We start from the raw sequence: 23,378 nt of genomic DNA, 5'->3' as shown, positions 1-23,378 counted from the left end.
GGTGGCAGTGGGGGACTGACATCTACCCCAGCCAGATGCTCAGCCGTGAAATTTTTGACCTCACAGATCAGCAGCAGGATTCAAGCTGGGGAAAGCAGTACTTGAAAGCTTGCTCCAAACCTAAGGCTCCTTTGGTAGACAGCTGCTGCCAAAGCAGGAGAGTTAGCTCACTTCCCACCAGCTTCCCATAAGCCTATCTGAAAGCCTGCCCCATGCCTGATCCTCAGCTAGGAGATCCTTGGCACCCAGCTGAATACTAAGCTAAAACAAGCTGGACAAGAGCAAAAGAGTGGTATAGATCCCATCTGATGCTCAGCTGTGAGATTCCTGGCTTCCTGGACAAGCAGTGCACTCCGTGAACCCTGGAGGGGAATGTGAGCTCTTTCTCACCTAATGTTCAGTGGGGACATTGTCCCATACCTAGTTCAGAACCAGGATTCAAGGAAGCTAACCCTGGAGCAAGTAGCAAAGCTGAAGGATTCTGGGTCCTGGGGAGCAGCCAGGGAGGCTGCCTCTGCTGTGAGCCTAATGCTCGGCTGAGATATTTCTGACCTCCTAGCTGCATGCTAAGACCCAGAAAAGCTGGTAGGGAGCAGTCAGGTAGGCAGGCTGCCCAGATGCTTGCCCCAAGCCCGATGCTCAGCTGGAAGATTCTTGACCACCTAACTGAGTGCTAGCTAAGTCACAGAAGCTGATGGGGAGCAGCCAAGGGGCTGCCCAGATGCTTCCCCAAGCCTGATGCACAGTTTGGAGATGTCTGAGCACCTAGCTTATTATTCACAAATGCTGGTGTGGGGCAGCCAGGAGGGAGGCTGCCTGAATGGCAGAAAACCCCAAACCTGATGCTGTGCTGGGAGATACTATCAGACAATCAGCAGACTTCAAGGAAGATGGCAGGATACAACAGGGCTGCTTGCTCTAACCTAACGCCCTCTGGGAGCTTCCTGACCACCAGAAGAACGTTAGGCATCCTCTGGCAAGGAAGGTGGCTGAAAGTCTACCCAGGCAGATACTTCACTGGGAGATTTCTGACACCTCCCTCCCGCAATGAGCAGCAAGATTCAGCCTGCCAAGGGGAAGAAGAGCTACTTGTGAGCTTGCTCCAAGTCTGAGGCTCCAATGTGAGGCTCTTGGCCTCCCAGATCCGCAGCACGTTTCAGATAAGGTGTTACGAAGCAAGGAATTAACTTAAAGCCCATGTCAAGCCCATGTTAAAGACTCATAACTTTCCTGAGCCTCAAGGAAGCTCACAGGGAGCAGCCAGGGTAGGGGGAACTGGATGAGTGCTAGCAGCTTAGAATGACAGGTTCCTGAGCCCTAAGATGAAGCAAGCTTTAAGGAAGCTGGTAGGTAGCTAGAAATGCTGTAAAAGTCTGGACGAAGCCTGATGCTTAATTGGGAGATTCCAGACTATCCAGATGAGCAGCAGGCTTCATGGGGGCTGGGCGAAAAAAGAGAGATTATGCAGAAAGATCTGCCCCAGACATGAAGCTCAGGCTGGAGATCCCCCAATTCCTACTGGAGCAGCAAGAAGCTGTATTGTATCAAGGATGCTCAGCTGGGAAGCTGCTTGCCTTGGGAACCAGCTGAGCATCTGGCTGCAGGGAAGCCATCAGACTGCAAAGTTAAGGAAGCTGGGGAGGGGAGCCACAGGGCTACCTGAATGCCTGATGCTGGAGCTATGGTGCGCAGCTTTGGGGGTTCATATCGGAGGCCTGAAGCAGCAAGCACAACAAAGGAACAAGAGGGTTAGGAAGCAAGCAGCTTTGAGAAGACGAAATTCTGCTCCCTGCTCAGAAAGTGTTCTTTGGAGCAAAAAGATCTCTAGCTTTGCTGGGTTGCAAGGGCTGAAGAAGGAGCCCTGTCTTCTCTCTGCAGTGGTCTGCTATTGATGAGTGGGTTGAGCTGGTTAGGACAGGAGGCTTGGCAAAACAACTAGCAGGGGAATGCATTGCAATTTTCAGGAAGAGTTTCAGGAGACCCATTGAAAGACAACTTTCTGTGCTTTGTACCCGGCCACAGGAGGGTAGTGTAATGAGTGATTCAGAGGAGAAAGAAAGTGGGATCTGGTGTACCTAAGAAATGCAGCTCTAGGGAACCTCGTGCTCCTGGGAGATGAGAAACAGCTTAAAACAAGCATGGAGTCTCAGCATTAGAAGGAGAGCGGTGTCAGTGGTTGCAAGCTAGCGTCAGCAAGAGCTAGGACTCCCAGGTTTCGTTCTTAGCTCTGGCTGACGAAGGGAAAAGAGATGTGTAAAAAACACCAGGATTTTTCAAATGAAGCTTCTGGGGTTACTAAGTGGGAAGCAGATGCAGCCAAGCTTTGAGGGGACTTGTTGCTAGCTTTGGAAGTGTGGTGGATTTTAGAGCAAATGGATTTCAGGAAACTGGAGTGGACTGAATAGGTTAGAGAGCTGGTAGCCCTAGCCACCATATTCTGTCTAGGGTTCTCTACAGACCAGGAGGGACAGCCTCACCTTTGCCAGCTCAGTGCAGAAATTGTCTGGAACGTGGAAATAAGCATTCTGTATCAAGCTATTGCCGATGGCTTGGTAGAAAGCAAGAAAAAACAGCTATTGACTATTCTAATTCTATCCACATTTTGGAAGGAAACTGCAACATATTGGGGGAGGAGGTCGTGGTGGGAGTTGAGGTTTTATCAGATTGGGTTAGCTGAGTGCACTTGCATTTAACACTCTGGCAGACTGGCTGCTTTTTTCTTGCAGAGCTTCCATGCTTTTAGCAGTAGTCTAGCAGGCAGAAAATCAAGCAGTGAAGCTGTCCCCACCACTCCCTCTCCACTCCTGCACCTGCTGAACTTCTGCCTGTTGGGGATACATTAAAGGCTCAAGGGACTTGGCCGGGGGAAGGAACCACACCAGAATGGCTGGGATATAGGATTGCCACCTCATTTTTCCTGCACGTGCTCCTGTGCCTTTAACAGCAGCCTGACGTGCACGTATTTAGCAGGGGAAACTATTCCTGGCATTGGAAATGAGCAAGAAGAAAACCTTCCTTTGCTGAATGTGTGCGTGTGTCAGGCTGCAGTGATTAAAACAAAATGCCCCAAATATGTGACAGCAACCATAGGAAGTAATACAAAATCACTTGCGGCTTTAGGTCTCTATCAGGGCAAAATTACTCTGAGAGCAACAGGCAGAGGCTGACTCAAAGTAAATCCCTAACCTTTAGAATTGTCAGTCTGTCCACACATAAGGGGGAAGGCCTTTTGTCTTTTTTCAGGCAGACTTGGGGCCTCAGCCTCTTCTTCTTACAAAATTCAGCAGGGCATAGCAGTGGTCCAGCTCAGGTGGGGTGGTATCCAGAGATTCTCTAGATCTCTACTGGTCATAATAATGCTGACCACCATGGCATAAAATCTCCTGGTTTCTTCAGGCTACCATACTGTTAAAGGCAGAGGAGCTGGACAGACTCTTTCACCCTGGTCAGCTGGCATCCCTAGCTATGGACTAAGATCAGGGAACATTAGCAGGGCCGTATGAGGAGAACCCAAGAGGCAAGTCCCATTTGAGGACCTTAAAAAAATGCTGAAGTTGTGGCAACTACAGGGTGCGGCATGGCCCCAAAGACAATGTAATTCTATGGCTGGATTTTATCTGTTGTGGATTCGTCTCTTCTTGATTTAATCATTTTACTGACTTGTTGCATGGTTGGTTTTAATTTTGTCTATTTTATAACATATACTACTGGGAAATTTTTATTATTATTATTCATAAGCTGAATAGTTGAACATCCACTTTATCCAGTAGGAGGAAATTATTGGGTCAATGTTTTGTCATTTGTGGAGTAGGTTGGGCCTATAAACCACCAGCTGCTGATACCCCGTAGAATAGTTGATCTTACACACTTAGAACTCCAAACAAGTTGCAATTGGCTGTACAAACTGATTTGGCTTCACCTTCCTATTATTACTGCCAGCTAATGATGTTCAAATATTCTCTAATCACAGTTTGCTTGCCTTTCCATTTTTTCTTCTTCTGTTGACCGCTGCTTTTTGATTGTCCCCTTACCCAGTTTCAGTCAAATTTGTATGTGAGGGGGCGCTAAGAAGGACAGCTGCAACCTGCAGCTGGTGCTGAACAAAGAGGAAGTGAGAGAACTCGCGCAACTAAAAGGAGGCCTGGAATTTTGAGATGTGGGCAATGCCAGCCAAAAATGCCACTCGAGAGAGTGAGAAACATGCACTAGCTCAAGATATAAGTCTATCAATGTTCAAGGAAGCTATGACACATTCACACCATACATTTAAAGCACTTTCATCCCACTGTTTCATGGCTTCCCCTAAAGAAGCCTGGGCACTGTAGTTTAAGGGTGCTGGGAGCCATTAGGAGACACACACCCCCCGCACAGAGCTACACTTCCCAGCATTCTTTGGGGGAAGCCATGACTTTTAAGGTGATGTAAGAGCACACAGGGACGCAGGTGGTGCTGTGGGTTAAACCACAGAGCCTAGGACTTGCCGATCAGAAGGTCGGCGGCTTGAATCCCCGCGACGGGGTGAGCTCCCGTTGCTCGGTCCCTGCTCCTGCCAACCTAGCAGTTCGAAAGCACATCAAAGTGCAAGTAGATAAATAGGTACTGCTCCAGTGGGAAGGTAAACGGCATTTCCGTGCGCTGCTCTGGTTCGCCAGAAGCGGCTTAGTCATGCTGGCCACATGACCCGGAAGCGGTACACTGGCTCCCTCAGCCAATAAAGCGAGATGAGCGCCACAACCCAAGAATCGGCCACAACTGAACCTAATGGTCAGGGGTCCCTTTACCTTTACCTTTAAGAGCACTTTAAGTGGATGGTGTGGGTGTGACTGTGTTCCTAGGCAAGTGCGTTCAGGACTGCAGCTACAGATCTTGAGCCAGAATTCAAATCTTGATTTCTTCATCCCACTGGTTTCGGTTAGGTGAAAGGGGCTTAAATCTAGAGACTTGGTCTCAGGTGAGTGGTGCATCAGCCACCAAAGAGAAGTCGTTGTTACCTTGGTTCAGGAGTAACACCAAGGCAAAAAGTGGGGAGTAGCTGCACAGCTAATGCTTTTCCCACTGTGGCAGGAAATCTGCAAGCTGCTGAAGTTTTTCTCACCAAGCGGAAGTCCAACAGCACCATCTTGGCCTAAGGCTCCACACCTCCTAGTGGACAGGGAGACCTTGTGCTCACAGAGGTGGGGAACGTATATCTCAGTGGTAAAACATAGCATAGGCTCCTTCATTTAAAAACAACAAGAACCCTGTATTATCTTTAAATAGCACTCTTTTAAACTAGTGAACAGGGGGAAGGTGGGGAGCTTCATGTTCAGGTGACATATGTGCCCCTCCAAGCCCCTCTGTCTGACTTTTACAACCGTCCTCAGACCTACCCTGTACCATTTCTTGAATGATTTTTTTTTGCCTGGTTGGAATATGAATTGTGATCATGGCTTTTGCTTACTTGGATGGGGAAACGGGCAGATGTGTGCATTGCAATCCTCTGACTTTTCTACAGGTAGAATGTACCAAGGCAAGAACTTCATCTGTTGCTCTGCTCACCTGTGTTGCTTTTGGCTTTGGCTCTGCCTGTCAATGGCACGAGGCCCAAGAAGATTGGTTGCAGCAGAATGTGGCACTCAAGCTACCATGGCTTCCCACCTTTTCCTGCCAACTTCCAGTTTCCTTTAGGCATAGGCCAGATGCAGGGACAGTGAGGCCAAAACTGCACCATTTCTTCTGATTGCTTTTACCAAACTACATAGTCCCACATTCCTTTCCCTTGGCCATGAATGGGTGTTCGCTCACATCTCTCTCTCTCTCTTTTAATCAATGTAGAATGCAAAATGCAAATGTCTTCTGCATGTTTAGATAACTGACAAACTTAAGGCCAAAAAGTTGAAATTAATTATTCACTGAATAACGGCGCAATTGCAGCTGAATGACATAAGTCAAGTATTAGGAAAACTCAGAGAGAAACGGTCTGTCAGTGGGCGTTAAAACAGGGCTGCATGTATTCTGCAAAGAATTCAGAATCCTAAGCTTATTTTAAAAGAACATTTATAGCTGAGAAAATCAGCTTGAAAGTGATACATCAGCACAACATATATCTCCTTGTCCCTTCCTCTAACAAATAGCAGAGATCAATCATGCAGCATTCTTAAATCCAGCCAGGACTGGAAATGGTTGACAACGGCAGAATTCTCCATGAACTTGGGCACACCCGAGAATCTTTCAGGACAATGCTCTACCTCAAATGAGGCGATGAGATCCTGTAACCCACACTCAGCTGATGGAATCATAGAAAAGTAGAATTGGAAGGGACCCCCAAGGGGCATCTATTCCAACCCCCTGTATTGCAGAAACACACAAGCATCCACATTGGCTGGACAGCGTATACTCAACATGTCTTTCTCTTTCATTGCAGCAAGTGCCACAGCCCCGACGGTTTTCCCATTGCCTCCCTGTAGCCAAGATGACGACACCGCCTCCCAGGTCTCCATAGGTTGTCTGGTCTCTGGCTACTTCCCTGAACCAGTCACAGTGCAATGGAATTCGGGAGCCATCTCCAGCGGCATCCGGACCTTCCCTGCCCTATTGGATTCATCCAGTGGCCTCTACACTCTCACCAGCCAGCTCACCATCCCAACCAGCACCTGGGAATCGGAGAAGCTTGAATGCAAAGTCGCCCATGCAGCTACCAGCTCTGAAATCACCAAGGAGATTGAGCGTGAGTCTGGCTGGGCCATCGTTATCTGCTTTCTTTTTGACCCTCAAATGGACACTCAATATGGTGAAAGAAAGGAAAGCGAAATACTTTGGTGGAGAGAGTTGGGGAATAGATGCAATATTTTTGGGTGGCGCTATTGTCTGGTAAGGGACGCGGGTGGCGCTGTGGGTTAAACCACAGAGCCTAGGACTTGCCGATCAGAAGGTCGGTGGTTCAAATCCCCGCAATGGGGTGAGCTCCCGTTGCTCAGTCCCAGCTCCTGCCAACCTAGCAGTTCGAAAGCACCTCAAAGTGCAAGTAGATAAATAGGTACCGCTCCAGCGGGAAAGTAAACAGCGTTTCCGTGTGCTGCTCTGGTTCGCTAGAAGCGGCTTAGTCATGCTGGCCACATGACCCGGAAGCTGTACGCCGACTCCCTCGGCCAGTAAAGCGAGATGAATGCCACAACCCCAGAGTCAGTCATGACTGGACCTAGTGGTCAGGGGTCCCTTTACCTTTGCTTTATTGTCTGGTACCAAGGCACATTAAGCAGGCAGCACAAGAAATGGTCTCTGCCCAACATGGCTTACAACTGAAATGTGGGGGTTGAGGGACAGAGAGAGAAAGCTTGGAATTGCTCATTCAGTACCAGACGTGGGGTAAGGAAAAAGCAGGTTCAGAAGTCAGGGGCAAGTTGGAGAAACACCCAGAGGCAAGTTTTTTTGGTTTTTTTTAAAGAAATGTTTATTCAAGTTTTACAAAAAGAAAACGTAAGTTTACAAAATAGAGAAAATTATAACAACAATTAACAAACTAAAATTATAACAACAATTAACGAACTAAAAAACACACATAGGAAAAAGAATAAAAAAGGTACAAAATACAAAAAACAGATAGCTGAAAAGAAGAAATTTAAAAAGAAAATATATCCATTTTTCAATATCTTTGGGCTCATTTACTTGTTTCCTTGACCCCCTCACACCTCCCCTTTTTGTATTCCCATTTACAAAAACATTTCAGCAAATCCTTACCCTCTTTCATTTATCTTTACTCTATATCTTAACTTATTTTAACTTTATATTTTCATCCATTATCCATCCATATTTACATGTTCTTATTAATCTTGTAGCCAATACCACTTATTTTCAATCCAACATCATTTTAACATTCATTAATTTTACAGTATTTCTGCAAATAGTCTTTAAATTTCTTCCAATCTTCTTCCACCGACTCTTCTCCCAGAGGCAAGTTTTTTGAATACATTTCAAGGTGGCTATTTATTTTTAAATTCTGTTTTTGCTGCTTTATTCTGGGAACAAAGTTACAAATATTAGTAGTGTACACACAGTGTTTGCTGCCGTGGGCATTCATGACCCCCACCTTTAATATCTTATATGAGTTGTCAAGCTGTAGAAGGAGTGAAGTGAATTAAGGGGGTGGATATTCCTGAGGCCCAGTCACTTGTAATGATGGAAGGAATGGCTAGGATTGATCACCCTGTGCTATCCTTTGTGCTGAAGCAGGCAAGGCAAAGCATGATAGCTACAGGGGGGAGGCAAGCTTTGAATAGGGATACAGAGTAGGAAAACAGCGCATTTCTGAGTGAGTGTTCAAAACATTGGGATCATGATATCAAAAGGAGGGAAGAATAGTAATAGGGGAATCAAAAGATGTCAATGGCAGATGAGCTAGTGGTCACTCACCCTCCAGTCTTCTAACTAAGTGGATTCCTCCATTTGGGTCTCAGCGCTTACGCTGAGTGGTAGACAAGTAGCGTCCTATCAAATCTGTCCTTCTCTGGATTTTGCAAAGCAGTTCTCCAGCCAAGTAATATGTACAAAAATGCATCAACTAGGGGGAAATGTGCCCAAAAATGGATATATGTTATGAATAACATAAAAACCCATCATATTGGGAGCACTGCTTAGCAAAAATGTTTATATTGTGCAAAATTGCATACAAAGGTTTGTATGTTAGGAGAAATTTGGATTAAAATGCACACAAGTAAGACCTTGTTTTTTAAAATAGTTGCAAACTGATGTGGAGAACTGGGAGAATAAGAAACTAAGAGGAAACCGAAACTGACAATTTCACCCATCCCTACCTCTCATAAATTATACCCTTCCAGGCTCTATTGCACTACCTCCAGTGGCCCCAGAAGTCCGCCTGCTGCATTCCTCTTGCAAACCCAGATCCAGTGATGCCACCATTGAGCTGATGTGCGTGATCTCTAGCTTTTACCCCAAAACAGTGGCAGTGGAATGGCTGGTGGGTGGGCAAGCTGGGCTCCTGGCTTCATTCACTGAGCAGCCCAGGAAAGATGCCCACGGATACACCTTCAGCACCACAAGCACAGTCAACGTCAGCCAAGAAGACTGGCAGGCTGGGAATGTCTACCACTGCCAGGTGTTCCACGAAGAAACCCAAACCAAAGTGAAAAGCAAAGCCAAGATATGTGAAGGTAGGAAAGGTTGGCTGAGCTGGCACTTGTGTTTTGCTCTGTTTTGCTGGGCACGGACTGGAATGCAAAGGGGAGGAGGACAACAGCTTCCAGAATATTGAGAATCCTCTCAAGTATGTGATAATAATTTCAAGACAGCCTCCTCCCTAATTCATGTCTATATAGCTGCTTTCAATTAAGGCCCATTGAAATAAGGCTTTGCCCACTGCCTGCCATGTCCACATGACCTTACTGATAGTGTTGCTGGATGGCGGCTAATGGATTGAAGTTGAATCCTGACAAGACAGAAGTACTGTTTTTGGGGGACAGGGGGTGGGCTGGTGTGGAGGACTCCCTGGTCCTGAATAGGGTAACTGTGCCCCTGAAGGACCAGGTGCGCAGCCTGGGAGTCATTTTGGACTCACAGCTGTCCATGGAGGTGCAGGTCAATTCTGTATCCAGGGCAGCTGTCTACCAACTCCACCCAGTATGCAGGCTGAGTCCCTACCTGCCCGCGGACTGCCTCGCCAGAGTGGTGCATGCTCTAGTTATCTCCCGCTTGGACTACTGCAATGCGCTCTACGTGGGGCTACCTTTGAAGGTGACTCAGAAACTACAACTAATCCAGAATGTGGCAGCTAGACTGGTGACTGGGAGTGGCCGCCGAGACCACATAACACCGGTCTTGAAAGACCTACATTGGCTCGCAGTACATTTCCAAGCAGAATTCAAAGTGCTGGTGTTGACCTTTAAAGCCCTAAATGGCCTTGGCCCAGTATACCTGAAGGAGCGTCTCCACCCCCATCGTTCTGCCCGGATGCTGAGGTCCAGCGCTGAGGGCCTTCTGGTGGTTCCCTCATTGCGAGAAGCAAAGCTACAGGGAACCAGGCAGAGGGCCTTCTCGGTAGTGGCGCCCACCCTGTGGAACGCCCTCCCATCAGATTTCAAAGCGATAAACAACTACCTGACATTCAGAAGACATCTTAAGGCAGCCCTGTTCAGGGAAGTTTTTAATGTGTGATATTTTAGTGTTTTTTGGTTTCTATGGAAGCCGCCCAGAGTGGCTGGGGAAATAACAAATAATAAATTATTATTATTATTATTATTATTATTATTATTATTATTATTATTATTATCACTCTGCCGCAAGGAGTGGCAAGCCCCTAAAACAGCAGAGAAGTGGGGGTTGGTTAGAGAACTAACATGAAGTTTGCGTCTCCAGATAATGCTGAATGCCCCTCCAGCGGCATTAATGTGCACCTCATACCCCCAACGCCACAAGACCTGTACGTAAACAATGACCCCAAGCTCACCTGTGTGGTGGAGAATCTGGAAAACGCAGATGGGCTGAAAGTCACCTGGTCACGAGCGGATTCTGGACCCGTGAGCCCAGAACTACTGGAAGTGAAAGAAGAACGTAATGGAAGGTTCACTGCTACCAGCTCCCTCCCTGTCACCACGTGGCTGCAGGGTGAGAAATTCACCTGCAACGTGGAATATCCAGGCTTGACTGCTCCCATCACTAAGACCATTGCCAAGACAACAGGTAAGGGGGGGGGAACAGAGTTGGTCTCCCATCCTGGGGCTGGTGTCCTTGTGTTCCACCAGGAAAGAGAATACTTAAACACGCAGCAGCACTTGGCTCATCTGCAATTTACACTGCGGACACACTTTGCAATTTCACACAGTCTGGTGGGGCTATTGTGCAGGTTTGCACAATCATTCTACACTTGTCTCTGCTCACAGGTTTTTATGGTGCTTGAAAACACACAACACCACTTGGCTCATCTGCAATTCACACTGGAGACAAACTTTGCAGTGGCAAAGGAGGTCTGGAAAACCATTCCCCTTTGCTCACAGGTTTTTATGGTACTTGAAAAACCTGCAATGCATTTTTTTATTATTATTAGAAGGCAACTCTTGGACCAAGGGAGGGGGAAGGGTGCGTCCCCCACAGGGGTCAGTGACTCTCACATAACAATTTTCATTCCCATAAAACTATTGCCATCTCCACTCTATTGATATTGTTTCCCCAGCATTGATTGAACCTTGATCGATCTGGTTCTGTTGAAAGCAGTTCTTCATGCCCTTTCCCTGATGGCCCGGTTCACACATTGTGGAGCTACCTGGGTATCTGCTGTGCAGAGGTTGCTGCATGAGCATTGCAAGATTTTAAACTATGCCTGCCTTTTGACCCCCAGGCATGCAGGAACTTGAGCATACCAATAACTTCTCAGTAAAGGCTGGGATTCTGTGTGCTGCATGATATCCATATATATATTGGGAAGCAGGGCTGTTGAAATCTAAAATCACTGCTATCTCATGTAGTTCAGATAATATAATTGGCCAGGTAGGGTAATGATTGGGAACATGCTGCTGCTATGAAGTGTGTGTGGACAGTCTGCAATGACCCTGTCTGGAGTACCTATGTTCAAGACAACAAAATCACAGTCTTTCCCTACAAGACCCTCATTCTCAACATTGCATTCACTAATTTGGCTTAATGTTAATAATTGTTGCTTCCTCCATTTCTCTCATACATTTCGCCCCCTCCTCTCAAAAAGGCACGAGAACCCCTCCCGGAGTGTTCCTCTACCCCCCTCACCACGAGGAAATCAACGCTCAGCCAGCAATGCTGACCCTCACCTGCCTGGTCACAGGATTCACCCCAAAAGAAGTTTCTATCCAGTGGCTGAGGAATCACAATGCCATGCCTGGAGACCATCATGTCAACACGCCGGTCATAAAGGACAACAAGAACGACTCCTACTTTCTATACAGCCACATGAAAATCCCATTCGCTGACTGGAACAACGGAGTTTCACACACCTGTATGGTTATCCACGAAGCCCTCCCCATGAAGTTCACCCAGAGGACCGTGGAGAAAACCCAGGGTAAAAAATGATGACCATCCCTCCTACGGCATTGCAACCTCTTCAGCCTCTCCCAGATTTTTTCTCTAGCGTTGTTAGAAAACCCTATGTAAATAATTTCCATGCGTGCGTGTTTGGCCTATGGCTGAATAAAAAGAGAAGCAACTCAGATATATCCCATGTTGTGGTCATTTGCAGGGGAATCAATGACTGGGGTGGGGTGGGTGTGTTCTGGAAAGCAAGGAGAGAATGGATTAAGGGGGTCTTCCTGATATTGGAAGCAAAATGTATTCGCCATTATCAGAGCTATGCCATGGGGAGCGGGGAAGTTGCAAAGGTCAGTATATGTGTAGTTTTACTGCTCATAACAGGCCCTTGCTATGTCCCAGAAGTGAGAGTGATTTGGTCCAAAGACACCCAGTGAGCTTCATCTAGTTAAGTGGTGATTTGAATCTGGGTCACCTTCCACCGGACTCAAGTCCAGCATCCTGTCATTTGCTCCACGCTGACTTCCATCTACACATGTCCACACACAGGAAGCTGCTCTCCTTTTAACGTCTGGTGCTGAAAACAACAAAGAGGCTGTTGTAACATTAAAGAGGAATATTTATGTACCCGTCTCTCCCACAAAGATTCTGTTACAGATCCCCCTCAACCCCATTACCATCAGTAGCTTTGCCACAGCCTCAACTGCCCCACCAGGTCTCAGCTCCTGAATGGAATTGTTGTTCAAACTATCCAATCATGGCAGAGGCTGCAGTGTTCACTTCAGGCCCAGAAACAGTATTATAACTCAGTGTTCTGTGTATTAGAAGCTGATATATAATATACAGCAGGAAAAGAGGCTGTAAAGGACAGTATAAACAAGCAAAGAAGAAGCAGCAACAGAGCAAGGGGAGCAGAAAATAAAGCAGGCCCAAGATGCTAACAAGGCTCAAGTAGCTCATACAGAGGCGACAGATTTAGATACATTGCAGCATATGTGGGAAAAACATGAACCCATATATATAAAACAAGGGAGTGAAAATAAAAGGGCTGGGGAATGGCGGACATGATTGTAGAGAAACAAGAGCTAAATGCATTTTTAAACATATGCCAATAGTAATGATAATGATAATTTTAAATCTGAAACCAAGATTTATATGCCAATAGTAATGATAATGATAATTTTAAATCTGAAACATTCGCCCAAAATCAAAGCCAAAGCCTCGTCTGCTAATTTTGCCTTCTTGATATGAAAATATACATATAATATGGAGAGACCTGCCCATATTAGAAGGTCAGTGGGAAATTGTTTTGCAATGCCCTTCTCCTTCTCCGTCTTCCCCAAATCAGGAAATATCTTACAAGATGTGAGAAGCTGACTTTTCTTGAGTCTCATCTGCCCTCCTTCTCAGCCTATTGCTTGTCACTCTGACAAGCTCTTCAAGCTCCCCTTAAATGTTCTTACAGAAGCAGTTAAGAGAAGCTGAGACAAATGCATAGATCTCACTGCAGTTGTTGGCTGTGATCACTATTTGAAATCCTCCTTTTCAGAGGCGCTGTGCCTCTGAACGCCAATTGCTGAAGACAAACTGACAGTGGAGGGCGAAGGTCTTCATGTGGCACCGGACCGGCCACTGTTGGACGTGCTTAGACAAGATCCTTCATCAAGGTTGCGCCTGTTCACATGCTCAGAGCAGACCCATAGGGATTAATGAATATGACTAACTTAGGGCCATTAATTAAAACAGGTCTGCTCTGAGAAGGACTAGCATTAAGTGCAACTGATTCAAAGTACACTCTCTACCTCAGAGCTAGAACCTCAGTCCAATAGCAGGTACAGAGCTTATCTGGATGGAGGTGGAAGCACAGGTGTAGGCAAAGCATCCTGTGGGAAGTTAGCTCAATGGAGAGCAGCAGCAAACTAGGCATAGGGGCAGAAAATAGTCAGCCGTCATCCGGTACAACAGACATGCACACTCACCATTGAAACATATACCCTCCCTCCCCCATCAATTCACATTGTCTGGATTGTTGTGCATTTCAGTGAGAGAGCAGAGAATGCACAACACCTGCATTGCCTGAAAAACAGTGAATAATTTCTGAGGGCCAAGCTAAAAGTGATACCTTGTTGAGTGGGGCATTTGGGGGGGGGGGCTATGGTGCACAATAAGAAGTTTCCTCCTTCACTACCCCCTACCATGGTATCTATAGAAGCTTATGGCAAATTACAGCCACAAGGAATGATACTGTTCATCAGGACTGCATATAAAATTACCTCCCTTTGCACCAGGGTCCTTAACAAAACTTGGCCCTCAAAGTTAGCTATCTACTACGTAAAAACAGAAATATGTCAAATTCAAATAACACATTTAACCTATCATTGTGTTTTATCGATGTTGTTTTAAAAGCTGCCTTGGGTCCAGGCCTGGGGGAAAAACATGATATAAATAAATCAATATAATAATAACAGTAACAGTAATAGTGATAATAAACCTAGTTTGACTCTAAATATGACTGAGATGGGCGAGCAAACTGAGCCAAGCCTGGATAGATGGGTTCATAGGTCAGATGGGTTCATAGGTCAGATTCACAAAATATTCAGGCCACATGAATGGATTAGTCATACAGTGGTACCTTGGTTGTTGAACGGCTTGGCTCCCAAACAAATCGGCTCCCGAACGCCGCAAACCCAGAAGTGAGTGTCCCGGTTTGCGAACATTTTTCGAAAGCCGAACATCTGACGTGGCTTCCATGGCTCCCGCTTGACGGCAGAAAGCTCCGACAACCAAGGTACCACTGTACTTTTGTCAGATGAGGATATGAGAGAGATACGTTAGGGAAGGAGTTTGCATGGTGTGCATGGCAGTGCCCAAAGTTGCAGAGTGGGGATATGTTCTCCAAAGAGGTAGAGATCCCCTCATAACTACCCAATCAAACACAAAAAATGATGAGCTGACTCAAAGTTTCACATTTTGGATGATGATCTTGAAAATCAATGACGGAAGAAAATCAACTGTCCAAGCACACTCGAGCCCAGACATTCCTGCTTTTGGAAACTACAAGTGCCAAGGTCTCCACTCAACTGCTCCTGCTCTAGTTATGCTGCAAGACTCTCATTTTTCTCTCGGCTTGTGTAAGAATTTCCCTGCTGATAACACTGGAAGGATGGAGACGTGAGCAGGCAGGAGTTCAATAGAATAGATGGAAGAAATCACTGCCACAAGCAAAGGACAGCAATGAATGTACAGTGGAATACTGGTTCTCAAACGGCTTAGTTGATGAACAAATCAGCTCCCAAACATTGTAAACCCAGAAGTAAGTGTTCCGGTTTTTGAACGTTCTTCGGAAGCCGAACATCCAGTGCAGCTGTCAGCTATTGTTTCTGGGGCACCTGCACCAATCGGAAGCTGCGCCTTGGTTTTCGAACATTTTGGAAGTCAAATGGACTTCCGGAAACAGATTACATTCAAGAAGCAAGGTACCACTGTAGAGACAAACACAAGCCCTCATGCAAAGAAAAATGCAAATTTATATGCACATTCATATAAATGGCTAGAGCCAACATCAGAGCCAACAAATATTTGACATACTGGCACTTCTTGACAGTTTTTGAAGATGGTGGATCTAAAATTGCGGTACTGGCAAGTTAACCCAGTTAACCCAGTATTGGATAAAAGTGTTTGCATCCAGTGAAACAAAGGAAGAGAGTAACAGAAGACATTACAGAATGTCCTACCTCTCTCATCAGAATTAGAAGAGACCCCATATTTAGAAGAGACTCCATGGGCTGCCAGGGTGCGACCTCAGCCATCTACAACTTCCTTCCCACACCTACTCCCTGGTTACTCCTTGCTTCAATGTTAGCAGGTGGTCTGCTTAGTGCACTCGTTAGCATTCGGTTTGGTGCTTAGAACTCCAGATTCAAATCGCTCCTCAACCATGAAGCTCACTGTGTGGCCTTTCTAAACCACTTTGCACAACAAGTTTATCAGAAACAAGCTGATAAGAATTGGATGAACTGGTCCTTTAGGCAGAGTGCCGGAAAAGGGAGAAGGAGAGCTCTCCCAACAGAGTGAAGTTACTCTGTAGGACTAGGCACAAACATTACATGGGGAGAACAGAGAGGGTTCCCAAAGATCCTACACCAAGCCACTAATTCAAAATTTAGATAATATTAATTGTTATAGAAGCCATAGATGATCTTGCAGGTGTGAAGTTTGTGTATAATGGATTTTGTAGTCTATGTTAGACTGGAAGAAAAAGGAGGAATAATAGTAATGGTAGTACGTGGGTGGCACTGTGGGTTAAACCACAGAGCGTAGGACTTGCCGATCAGAAAGTCGGGGGTTCGAATCCCCGCGACGGGGTGAGCTCCCGTTGCTCAGTCCCTGCTCCTGCCAACCTAGCAGTTCGAAAGCACATCAAAGTGCAAGTAGATAAATAGGTACCGCTCTAGCGGGAAGGTAAACGGCGTTTCCGTGCGCTGCTCTGGTTCGCCAGAAGCGGCTTAGTCATGCAGGCCACGTGACCCGGAAGCTGTACGCCGGCTCCCTTGGCCAATAAAGCGAGATGAGCGACGCAACCCCAGAGTCGGCCAGGACTGGACCTAATGGTCAAGGGTCCCTTTACCTTTTAACAGTAGTATAGAACCCATGATTCAACATAATTCTATCATTTATATCATTAAGGGCAGGACAAATGGTAGCAGATAGAATCCACTGGGCAATGTGAATTTTTAAATGGCAGCCCATAGCCTGGCTTTAAGTAAGGAATTGTCAAAGTGGAATTGCACCGTGACAGAATTCCTACAATGTGGGTTTTCTACATCACTACCTGCAATTGCAATTACTACAATGACAGGCAAATTTAGGAACAGATGCCTTTGGATTCTTGCACCATGGGTTGATGACAAAGTGTAGAAATATGAGTGGTGGGTGAAGGAACGACTGAAGTTATGGGATATTTTATGTTGAACACTGGAAATGACATCTCTTTCTTCCCTCACAGAGACGACTGTGTCAGCAGATGTTGATTATAGTGATGAGAAAAAGGAGGAACTGGATAACTTGTGGGTGACCATCTTTGTTTTCTTCCTTCTCTTCATCCTCAGTGTTTGCTATAGTGCCACCGTGACACTGTTCAAAGTGAGTAGAGGAGAAGCGATACTACATATCCACACTTGCATCTTACATAAACACTGCAGAGATGGGGGGGGGGAGAGACAAAATAATAAAAATAAATAATAAATAATTTATTTATACCCCGCCCTCCCTGGCCAGAACCGGGCTCAGGGCGGCTAACACCAATAAAATTACAATAAAATGTAATAGGGAAAAAAAGTTAATTAAATTACGGGTTAAAATACAATTTAAAATGCAGTCTCATTTTAGTAGTAGCCCATAAATCAAGACCATAAGGGGAGGGAAACATAAGGGTCAGACCGAGTCCAAACCAAAGGCCAGGTGGAACAGCTCCGTCTTGTAGGCCCTGCGGAAAGATGTCAAATCCCGCAGGGCCCTGGTCTCTTGTGACAGAGCGTTCCACCAAGTCGGGACCAGTACCGAAAAGGCCCTGGCCCTAGTTGAGACCAATCTAACCACCTTGCGGCTCGGGACCTCCAAAGTGTTGTTATTTGTGGACCTGAAGGTCCTCCCCGGGGCATACCAGGAGAGGCGGTCCCGTAAGTACGAGGGTCCTAGGATAAGGCTGAAATATTAGTACTGTTTATCGTAAATTAGTGAATGGTTCTGTGGAGGACTTAGCATATACCTTTACACTGTGTCAAACAGTCCATTAAAATCAGAAGGATGGATGAAGAAAAAGATTTGACTTGTTGGTTGGCAAGACAAGTTGAGGAATAGGAGGATGGGGAAAAGATGACAAGGAAAGATTTTATTATACATTGCCAAAAGGACGTACTTCTTCATAGTTAAACAGTGGAATTTGCTCCCCCAAGAGGCAATGTTGGCCATTCAGCTTAGAAAGCTTTAAAAGAGGGTTAGACAAATTAATGGATAAGGTTAAGACTGACTAATACCCACAAGGACAATGTTTTACTTCCATTGTTGAAGGCAGCATGCCTCCTAGAACAACTTGTGAGTATACAGTGGTGCCTCGCAAGACGAAAAGAATCCGTTCCGCGAGTCTCTTCGTCTTGCGGTTTTTTCGTCTTGCGAAGCAAGCCCAATAGCGGATTAGCGGATTAGCGCTATTAGCGGCTTAGCGGGCTTAGCAGATCAGCTGATAAGCGGCTTAGCGGATCAGCTGATAAGCGGCTTAGCGGTCAGCTGTTAAGCGGCTTAGCAGCTTAGCGGATCAGCTGTTAAGCGGCTTAGGGGCTTAGCGATCAGCTGTTAAGCGGCTTAGCGGCTTAGCGGATCAGCTGATAAGCGGCTTAGCGGCTTGGGGAAAAGGGGGGGGAGGAAAAAAAACCTGCAGGAACTCGCAAGACATTTTCGTCTTGCGAAGCAAGCCCATAGGAAATTCGTTTTGCGAAGCACCTCCAAAACGGAAAACCCTTTCGTCTAGCGGGTTTTCCGTCTAGCGAGGCATTCATCTTGTGGGGCACCACTGTAGCACCTTCAAGTCCTGCTTTGAGGCTTCCAACGGGGGCATCTGATTGGTCACTAATAACAAATAGAACTTGCATATTATTATTCTTCCATGCTCATGTCTGTTCTACGTCTTTCTTTATCCCCACCCCCACTCCTTCCCACAGGTAAAATGGCTCTTCTCTAGGATGCTGCAGCTGAAGAAGCAGCCACCAGGCCCTGACTATAAGAATGTGATCCAACGAGTGGCCTAGAAGCATCTTCCTGGGAGCTTGCCCTACACCTTGGGAGGTGCAAAGAAGAAGTCACTGGCTGGAGACAGGATTCCATCTCCAGTATAAACACCTTACGTTTCTCTCTAACAGCCCAAGTTCTTCCCTGGCAAGTAGATATGAAGCCCTGTCCACTCAGGGATTTGTCATGTGAGAGAGGCAATTTTGCTAAAGCCTAGAGCACTGCACTCCCTAGATATCTGATTTCCACAGTCAAGGAGAGCGGAACCAGTTCTCCCACCCAACCTGCGATTGTAAAGCATGGAGGCAGACACAGGCCTTGAGAAAGGTGCTTTGGCATGTCGACTTAGAAGTAAATCCTACTGAATTCAATGGGATGAACTTCTCAGTGTGCATAGGACTTCAGCCTTTGTGTCTTGAGCTACACTGAGTACCTTCAGTCCTTACTTCCATTGCAACCTCCCCATTTCAGAGCTTCAGGCCTCCTCTCCACCCCATGTGAAATACTATGCTGTGCCTGTTCATCCAATGTCCCTGCTTCACTAGCAGGCTTCCAGCCTCAGGAAGCCATGAGAGTCTCTGACCTGTTCTATTATAGTCAGATCCACTTATGTACAGTAAATAAACATCCTATAACTCTTTCCATATACTTAAACAAACCAATTTTATGACCCACCTACCACTACTGTGTTCTTCATGAGACCCACGACTAGCACTGAGGACATTTCTGCTATTTTCATATACTGCATTGCATGTTTTGTGGTCATAAATATATTTACTAGACAATAATAAAAACACAAATAAAGAAAATCGTCTTCTGAAGGTTTTTGTTTGTTTTTGTTCCTCCTTCACATACTTTCAGGAAGGAATTTCATCCTCTTTTGAAAATTCTGCCTGTTGTCCTTCATTCCCATAAAATCAGTGGCAGAGGAATCTGAAGACTCCAGGTGTCGTTGGACCCAGCAGTAACAGCCAAAATAACAAATGGTCGAGGATGATGGGTTTTGTAGTCCAACAACCTCTGGAGGACCATAGTTTCCTCTGCCATTTTGTATTTCTTAGTGCAGAAAGTATGGATCTGATGTGTAGAGATCTTTCCTATTCTAATTAATTCAAGAGGGTTCTGGAAGCTTCTCTGTGTGAAAGAAGCAAGTGGAAGGTTCATAATGTTTGGGTTATACCTTCAGATAACAATAATAACAATAATAACAATAATAATTTATTTATATCCCGCCCTCCCCGGCCAAAGCAGGGCTCAGTATAGCTGGCTTAAACTGGTTCTCTTATCTCTTTCTGTCAGGGTCATGCTGACTATAAAAATAGACCAGAAGGACCCTAGGTTTCACTTTCACTTTCTATCTCTTTTCCTCCTAGGACAGTATGGGGTTCTGTACATATGTTTAGTGTTAAGGCTTAGACTTATTACAAGTTATTGTAAGTTTAAGTCAAGTCTGCTGCTACTGGATTTCTTATGGTCAGTGCCAAGTCTGAATGTATTGGATTTGCGACCATTACGCTCATTTGCCTTCAGGAGTAGTAAAGCTCTGCTGGATGAAATATTCGTCGTCTCTGGTCTATTTTTTGGGAATCCTGCACCATGTTTAAGGTTTTGCTCTGCTAACTATACGTCGGAGTTCTGCTCTGGATCATATTGAGTAGAATTTCAATGACATCCTCCCCCTTTACTTACATCTTGGATTGCCTGGACTCCTACACAGAGCCACTTCTATCTGTTCCTTCAAAGGCTTTCTCAAAGCTCACCTTTTCCCTAAACCCCTTTGGCCCTTCAGGCTCATCCATGACTCAGAGGAAGCCAGATACTAGAGGAGAGAAAGATGTTTTTAAAAGCCTTCACTCTTGTTTTGTAAATTTATGCCGCCTTTACTACTGGGATGAAGCCTTGACAGGCTCCTGTTGTGGTGCAAAAAGAAAACAAACCCACAATTTGTTTCGCCTGATGGGACATTTCCAACACACATGAAGCCTTGGATAAACCTTTCTACTTAAAAGGCTTATCGAAAGAAGAAAGCCCTTGGGTGCCCTATCATAATATGTAATGGAAAGAAAGTCCAAAGGGTAGATACGACCTCACAAATGGCCCATTTTTATATCGTATGGAATGAATCTCCAAATAAAATTGTCTCTGCAGGCGGCCCTCACCTGCAGAACACTTGGTGATCATTTGGGACAATGCAAAGGGAGTAAAACTACGATACAGTGGTACCTCAAGTTACATACGCTTCAGGTTACATACGCTTCAGGTTACAGACTCCACTAACCCAGAAATAGTGCTTCGGGTTAAGAACTTTGCTTTAGGATGAGAACAGAAATCGTGCTCTGGCGGCGCGGCGGCAGGAGGAGGCCCCATTAGCTAAAGTGCTGCTTCAGGTTAAGAACGGTTTCAGGTTAAGAACTGCCCTCCGGAACAAATTAAGTACTTAACCCGAGGTACCACTGTATTCAGCTTCAGGAAGCAAACTTAGCTTGAGCATTTCTCTGCTATCACTCTTTGCATTTCTCAGTTTCTAGTCCCACCGATGCAGTGGTGGGAATCACTGTCCTCTGAGCCCTCAAAAATGCCCCAAAGGAAGATTGTATTCTGCCAACAGCCAATTAGTTACTATTTAAGGGATAGCATTCCTTATATTCACAACTACCAGGAAGTTTCCATACTTTCCACAGGTGCCAAAACCAACTGTATGGCACCAGGTTAAAGAAAGCTGGTTTTAAAATGTGTGGGGGGTTTTAATCCCATCAGAGACTTCCAAATAAAACCACACAGCCCTCTCCTTACTGACTGGCATTTTCCATCATCCCAAGCCAGCATGAGAAGGGTGATAGGAGTTGCAATCCAGCAACATCTGGAAGGCAGAAGACTGCTACCACAGAACACCACAAAGCACTTAAAACACATGCAACTCCCATTGGTTGCAAAGCAATAATGCGGGATACTTTTGACTCAGTGACGAAGCTCTGCATATATGTTTATAATGAAGAAATGTTAAACAACCTCTGTGGCGGAGTTGTAGGCCTTGCTTTGTTATGATGCCGCAAGCCTGTGTAGCAGCGGTTCTTAGTGACAGCTACTGAGAAAGAGGCACAATCAGTGCCCTGTGAGAAAGGCGGTAAATGTAATTAACTGGTAACTAATAAATGATTGGTTTAATTAAGAAGCATGTTAGCAAGTAGAAACAAATGGTTGGAATTCTTTTCCTTGGCCAGGTTAACTCCAAATTTTGCTACTTCATAGCAACTGAAAGTCTGGATTTTGAAAACAAGAAAACAAGTCAACACAAACAAATAAGAATGGGGAGAAAGGGAAGTTGTGTTGTAGGCAAAAGTTTCATTGTTTAATATCTTTATATCTTATAAATCAAGGTGGTTCGCACGTAAGATTAAGCCAAACCATGGCCTAGCTCATTGCAGCATAGAGAGAAACATGATTAAGTTTAATTAACTGATAATTAATAGATCCTTAATTAATTAAGAATTAGGTAAGTAAGTGAAAACAAATGGCTGGAGTTTTTCCTTGGCAAGGTTAACGGCAACAATTTTTGCTATTTCACAGCCCTATGTATCTCAGGAAATAAATGCCTGGATTTTGAAAACAAGTCAACAAGTCAACACAAACAACCGGGGGTGGGGAGGGGAAGCTGTGTGCGGATGAATGTTTCATATGACCAGTTTTGGATCCCAATTATAGCCCCTAGGCCTCACTCAACCATGCTAAAAAAATTATTTCAGAACTTCATGTCAGCTCCAAGGACGTCATAACTGTAATTTCTTTTTTTGGCTTCTTTTCTGAGAGCATGATTAGGGGGAAAATCTCTGAAGCCCCCATTAGAACAGAAATGACATCCAAAGGGAAACAGGTGGCAGGTCAGTAGCAAAGGACCACTTGCTTCAATCAACTCCAGACTTTGGTTGGGTGAGTAAGAAAAGGTTTGATTATGTGTATTTTGGAACTCGCTCCGCACAGAAATACATCCAGCATCTTTACACTTAAAGTATTTTGTTTTGAGGGACCCAACTCTACAATTCTATGGTTCTATGACTCACCTTTTTGTGGGATTTATATTGTTCCATTTTGCTTGATGTTTTTGTCTTACCTGTTTTATCATTGTAATGGTTTTATCTGTTTTAGAAGTGCGCATCTTTTTGTTTTCACCCGCATTGGGACCTTAAGGTGAAGGGCAGGTAAGTAGCATTATAACTCAATAAATAATACTTTGGGGCTCTGGAAAGATCGAAATATAAATAAGCCAGAGGAAGGCAATTTCCGAAATCAATCCCTGTCTCCAGGCACAGGGTGACTGAAAACAAGCCTAGGAACGTGGACTAGCATTTCTCAGTGGGCTTTCAACCTCAGATAAAATGTAAGGTATAAACATGATAAATAAATATTTGTGTTTTAGGTGTCTTGTATTGATATTCAGGCCTCCCGGCTGAGACTGAACTGTAAGGCTTGCTTGCCTCCACCCTTCAGCTGGGCATCTCCAAATCAGGCACCAGCTTAATGTCAGTCAGTTGGAGCAGGCGGAAAGGGTAGCCTAGATCCATCCCATCAGCTTCCCTGGAGATAAGCAAGGAGTGTCTGGTTTACTTACCAGA

The 23,378-nt window shown here is 45.3% G+C and overlaps 1 gene segment (V, D, J or C); it reads left to right on the top strand.

Annotated features, from left to right (window-relative positions):
• Positions 1-23,378, top strand: part of LOC114583608 (immunoglobulin heavy constant epsilon-like) — a 179,784-nt gene that overhangs the window by 140,098 nt on the left and 16,308 nt on the right. Inside the window, 4 exon segments of the C gene segment in view lie at positions 6,404-6,706; positions 8,814-9,146; positions 10,348-10,671; positions 11,690-12,027. Coding sequence covers positions 6,404-6,706; positions 8,814-9,146; positions 10,348-10,671; positions 11,690-12,027 — 1,298 coding nt within the window.

This window comes from Podarcis muralis, chromosome 13, assembly GCF_964188315.1.
Source record: "Podarcis muralis chromosome 13, rPodMur119.hap1.1, whole genome shotgun sequence".
NCBI classification, from domain to species: Eukaryota; Metazoa; Chordata; class Lepidosauria; order Squamata; family Lacertidae; genus Podarcis; species Podarcis muralis.
The sequence above is the reverse complement of the archived record's forward strand: the minus strand, read 5'-3'. Positions and strand labels throughout refer to the sequence as shown.